General features: G+C 38.4%; 1 protein-coding gene across 1 annotated transcript in view; it reads right to left on the bottom strand.

Annotated features, from left to right (window-relative positions):
- LOC107677049 (calcium/calmodulin-dependent protein kinase type II delta 1 chain-like) overlaps nt 1-5,194 on the bottom strand; it is a 92,831-nt gene that overhangs the window by 71,167 nt on the left and 16,470 nt on the right. Inside the window, exons 2-3 of the mRNA XM_016471843.1 lie at nt 4,633-4,692; nt 2,688-2,742 (exon numbers count right to left, since the gene is read on the bottom strand). Of these exons, the coding sequence (XP_016327329.1) occupies nt 2,688-2,742; nt 4,633-4,692 (115 nt within the window). The remainder of the gene's footprint in view (nt 1-2,687; nt 2,743-4,632; nt 4,693-5,194) is intronic.

The following is a 5,194-nucleotide window of genomic DNA, read 5'->3' as shown; positions in this document are numbered from 1 at the left end:
ATAAACACATTTCATTACACCAAATACACAAAATAATGTTCTTTTTAGCAACATCATATGACCCCTTTAAGGAGTTGTTCTTACAACAGTTTCCAGAACGCGTTCGTACAGCTCTGGCAAATACTACAATGAATGATTACAGGGAACTGGCTCAGTTGGCAGATGAATATCAGGCAGCATCACATAAGTGTATGGCAACTGAGTCAGTGGCTACATCTATGTACCCTGTCATAAGAGCTGCAGAACGGCACTCAAATGAGCGGCAAGGACTGTGTTTCTTTCATGCTTCTTTCGGGGTGAAGGCCAAAAAGTGTCGTCCTCCATGCACATTCAGCCAGTCCCGCAGCATGCCAACAGTTAGTAGCATTGTAGCCAATGACACTGTTCTACACATCTGCTGTTCATCCCAGACTCGTTATGGGGCCAACATTTCCTATGTGATATGGGAGCACAGGTTAATGTCCTGCCTGCGTCGCCGTTGGAAAAATGTTTGGATAAGGTCGGCCCACCACTTGAGGCAGCCAATCAAGGCAAAATAAGCGCATATGGAAAACGGCTAGTACCACTGTGCTTCAACGGACAATCTTTTACATGGGAGTTTGTGTTAGCAGATGTGAGTAGGCCCCTTCTGGGAGCAGACTTCCTGTGCACTAATGGACTGTTGGTTGATGTGAAAAACTGCTGTTTAATTACTGCGGAAGGCTTCAATGTTTTGCCCGTTCAAGGAGCACCTTTCCTACGACTACTTTGTCCAGAGCATTGACAGAAGGGTGCGAGTTCACTCGGCTACTGGGTGAATTTCTCAATCTCACTAAACCCACCTTCTCCTCAGCAGTGGCCATCTATGGGGTAGTACATCACATCTCTACATCCGAGCCGCATACATACAGTGTATGCCCAGGCTTGTCGACTGGATCCAGTGAAACTGGCAGTTGCCAAGGCCGAGTTCATTAACATGGAAAAACTGGGTATAGTGCGACGCTCTAACAGTCCCTGGGCATCACCCCTTCACATGGACCCCAAAGCGGATGGTGGCAGGGGGCGGTTCCCCTACCATCCAAAGTTAATGCCATTACAGAGTTTCCAACTGCCCGCACAACCAAAGCACTGCAGGAGTTTTTGGGGATGGTACATTTTTACCACCGTTTCATTCCACCAGCAGCTGCACTCATGCATCTTTTGTACAAGGCCCTCAAAAGGAACAGCAGAAAGAAACAGATCACCTGGTCAGACGAGATGACTAAATCATTGGAAGACGCTAAACTCAAGCAACCATATGAGTCCATACAAACCTAAATAGCAGACTGTTCTCTCGTCTTGTACAGTGTAGGGCAAAAACACATAAATGAAGGTCTACATTTCACTGTCTCTTCATATTAAACTGGTTAAAAGTAAATTAATTTAATCATACACTGCAATACATGAATAGTGTTGATCTGGTATGTTGTTATCTGCGATCGTGACGAACGTAACTTGAGGCTTCTCCCGCTTGCATTGTGATCTGTAAACACTTGCTTCCAAATTAATACCCACAATATTTATTTTAAAATATTTTATATATCCCTCCATGGCATATTTAAGTCCCACTTGAATGGTGGTCCTTCTGTGTCCAAAATTTATCAAAAAGATATAGGGACAAGGTTTTCACACTGACAGCTGTCATTGTAAGACAGTTAGCAACTCCGAGTAAAATCCGAGTTCGCAACAGTAACTAAGGGAGGCGGGACTTACCGATAGGTAAATTGCTGCTCAATTATAATTTGTGCTCAGTTATTAATAATCATTCTTATTATTATCAATTTTAAAAAGCTTTTGCTGCTTAATATTTTGTGGAAACTTTCAGAGGCTATTCCGTTTTATTGATCTATGGCGCATTCATTTTGATTCTTTACACATGTAATGATGTCCAGTGACTTGTTTGCATTATTTATGCATTATTTTATTTATTTGTAAGACTTTTTTATGACTAAATTTGGTAATGGGAGAGTAAAATTATTTTTAAAACGTACACCGTTCAAACTAAGCTGCTTATGTTGAAGTGTTTGGGATGTGGCTTTTAATGATGAGACCTTTTTTTGCTCTCAAAAAGTATATAAAAATTTGGATATAGATTTATCGGCCAACATATCGGTTATCAGCTTTCAAAAATAAAGAATTATTGGTTATCGGTATCGGCCAAAATTTTCATATCGGTGCATCCCTAAACAAAACAAAACAAACGAACAACATTTATTTGAAATATAATCTTTTGTAACATTATAAATGTTTTTACTGTAACTTTGATCAATTTAATGCTTCTTCACTGAATAAATGTATTAATTTCTATTAAAACAGACACACCCCAAACATTTGAGTGGTAGTATATGGTTCCTGCATAAGCAGTTTTTTTTTTCCATTGATAAATATCTGAAATGTTTCTTGAGCAGCAAATCAGCATATTAGAATGATTTCTGAAGTATATCATACTTTACTGTTTAAGTCATTTAAATTATGAGCTTGTCACAATCTTGGCAATCTACAGTGTCTAAGCAGCTCACTTTTTGTGGCTCTTTCTGATCTGGGTTTAGTCTCATTTATTTGGTGAGTGGAGGAGCTCTCATTAACAGTTACACTCATACTCATTTAACATGAGAACTGGAGATGTGACCTCACACAGACAGAGACACACACAGAAAAAAATCACTCACAAATCAAAGACGAGGTAGTGAACACCCTCCTCTGATATGCTGTCATGGAGCCTCACTGTCGAGAAAACAGAGAGAGAGAGACTGATTAGATTGTATGGAGCAGCTCACCTTCATACTCGTTAGAATGAGGGAGTGAGATTTTCACAGACTCATTTACTCCACAAATTAGAATTATTTCTGCTTCTGCTTCCTTTTATTGTCAAAGATGAATAAAGGGCAGATCCATTAAAGCTGAAATGTGTCATTTTTTTATTTTAAAATACTTTATTCTATCCCACCTTAATATGCAAACACATTCTATAAGGCACTTTCAAGTGATTTCCTTGAACAGTGAAAATGTTGTGGTGGTATCAACTTGTTTGTGCATCCTAACCTGCTTAACACAGCAACACTGACTCAACCAAAGATGCCACCCACTCGTACGTTAAAAGGTGGATACGTAAAGGGCTACCTTAAAATGGACAAATATAGGTATTTACATGGCAAACATCTTTAGCTGCTTACTGGAACAGCCTTCACATAAACAGCAAACCTACGATGCCTAAAACACTGTATAGGTATGTAGAATTCAGACCATTGCACATCAGTATTAACGATAACTCAGTCTTGCCACACAGCAAAATAAAAAGTGGAAATCTTCTAATGAAACCGAAGAGATCATGACAGCTATTGATTAAAGTAAGTAGAGGGAATTCCTAATGTAATTTATCAAAGGAATCAAAAGCCTTGACCTTTTGACTTAGAAATATGCATGGACTACATTGGGGAAAAAAGAGACAGGGATGAATCCCCTCTGTATAAATATATCATACATCTTCTCTCATCTATGATACAGTTAGTTGCTCAAACCTGTTGCCATAGTGACAGAAAGAGAATGGCTTTCCAGCTGATGGTTGCTTTGGAGAGGAGAAATCCCTCTGCTAGTTTAGGAAAGCCACTGGGTTTTAGATAGATAGATAGAAGATAGTAAGGTTGTCAAATTTACATTGGAATAAAACTGTTAAAACTTTTTGTCATCTGATGTAATCTCTGGAACAAAAACACATTGAATTGTTTCAATGGCTTAGTGTTCTCATGTAAGAAGATGAACATATGGGGGCAGGAATGCGATACTAAAATTTCAAGCTTATCTGTAGCTTTGTGTTATAGCTATAATTACTGCTAGAATTCACCCACGCTTGTAATCTTGCAGCTGGCTAGGAGGTCGGTGAGTGTGGGCAGAAAAGCATGGCCATTTTTAGCTGTTACCACCTTAACAGCTAGAGGTCAGATTTGCATGACCTAATTACGATGAATCACTCAGCACTGAAAAATCCATGAATGTGAGCACTATGAAAGAAATTTAATTGTCGTAATGTAGATATTTAGTAGTTTATGCATGGAACTTAAAACAGAGTAAGTGATCCAACACTGTGTCCAAACAAGAGTGAAAATCCATACTCAATACTCTTGCAATGCAATGTTGCGATGTTGTATCTGAGTTTAAATGAGATTTTCTCAAAACTAGCCATAACAAGTGATTAGACCTTTTATCGGTTGCTTCACTGTGACAATGGGTAGCCTTGCCGGTAAAGGAAGTGCACTTGGGGGTGCCAGCTACATGGTCTGAACCACTACCTCTTTGCCCTCATGGGCTTCCCCAGGGTTTCAATCCATGCTAAAGTATTCTGTAATCACTCTTCTGCCCTGGATCCACAATGGGATTTCCATTTCTCGCTCGCGCCCCAGTCACGCTCACCAAACAGCTAGATAATTTTTGCTTTCATTGAGGACAGAAAAATTACAGTGAAGCTTGAACATTGTCATGTCACATTTGGTTTGAATACTTACTATATTTTAAATGCTGTACATAAAACAGCTCATAAAACAGTGGCAGTTTTTGTGCTGTAAGGCCATGGCAAGTGAACCTTCACTGGAGAATGTGAGTGCATGTGGCTGCACTTACCAATGTTGGGATTCTTGAGTAGACGACAAATCCGGGCCTCTCGTTCCAGTTTTTGGTGATCTACAAAAAAGAAAAAAAAAGAAAAACATGTTTGTGTTTGTTCAAAAAAAAACATCTCCTGACTCTTCTGAAAGCACTTGACTGTTTAACTTGTCTTTGGATAAATGTTTCTGCTGAATGACATAAAGTGAAATGTTTGTTTAGCAATAGAAATGTAGTGAATATCATAGGACAGATATGTTTTGGATCTGAACTCTGCTCTACTGGTTTAAATTAGGAAAACCAAAAAAGGTAAAAAAATATTGTCTCTACTCATTCCTCTGAGGTCCAGTGATTAGATAGAATATACAAAATGCAAACAATATTAAAAACAAGCAAACAACAGTAATTGCAATCTAATGATTAACTCTAATATTTAATTTTGATGGACTGCAATATTTCAAAAAAGTCTTGAAGCTTTTTTGGGTGAATTTCATGCAAATGTAGACGAAACAAAAGAAAATGAAAGCATATATATATATATATATATATATATATATTAGTGCTGGGCAACGATTACAAT

The sequence above is a fragment of the Sinocyclocheilus anshuiensis genome, unplaced genomic scaffold, assembly GCF_001515605.1.
Source record: "Sinocyclocheilus anshuiensis isolate Anshui unplaced genomic scaffold, SAMN03320099.WGS_v1.1 scaffold1589, whole genome shotgun sequence".
Lineage (NCBI taxonomy): Eukaryota > Metazoa > Chordata > Actinopteri > Cypriniformes > Cyprinidae > Sinocyclocheilus > Sinocyclocheilus anshuiensis.
This window is presented reverse-complemented; position numbering and strand designations above follow the sequence as displayed.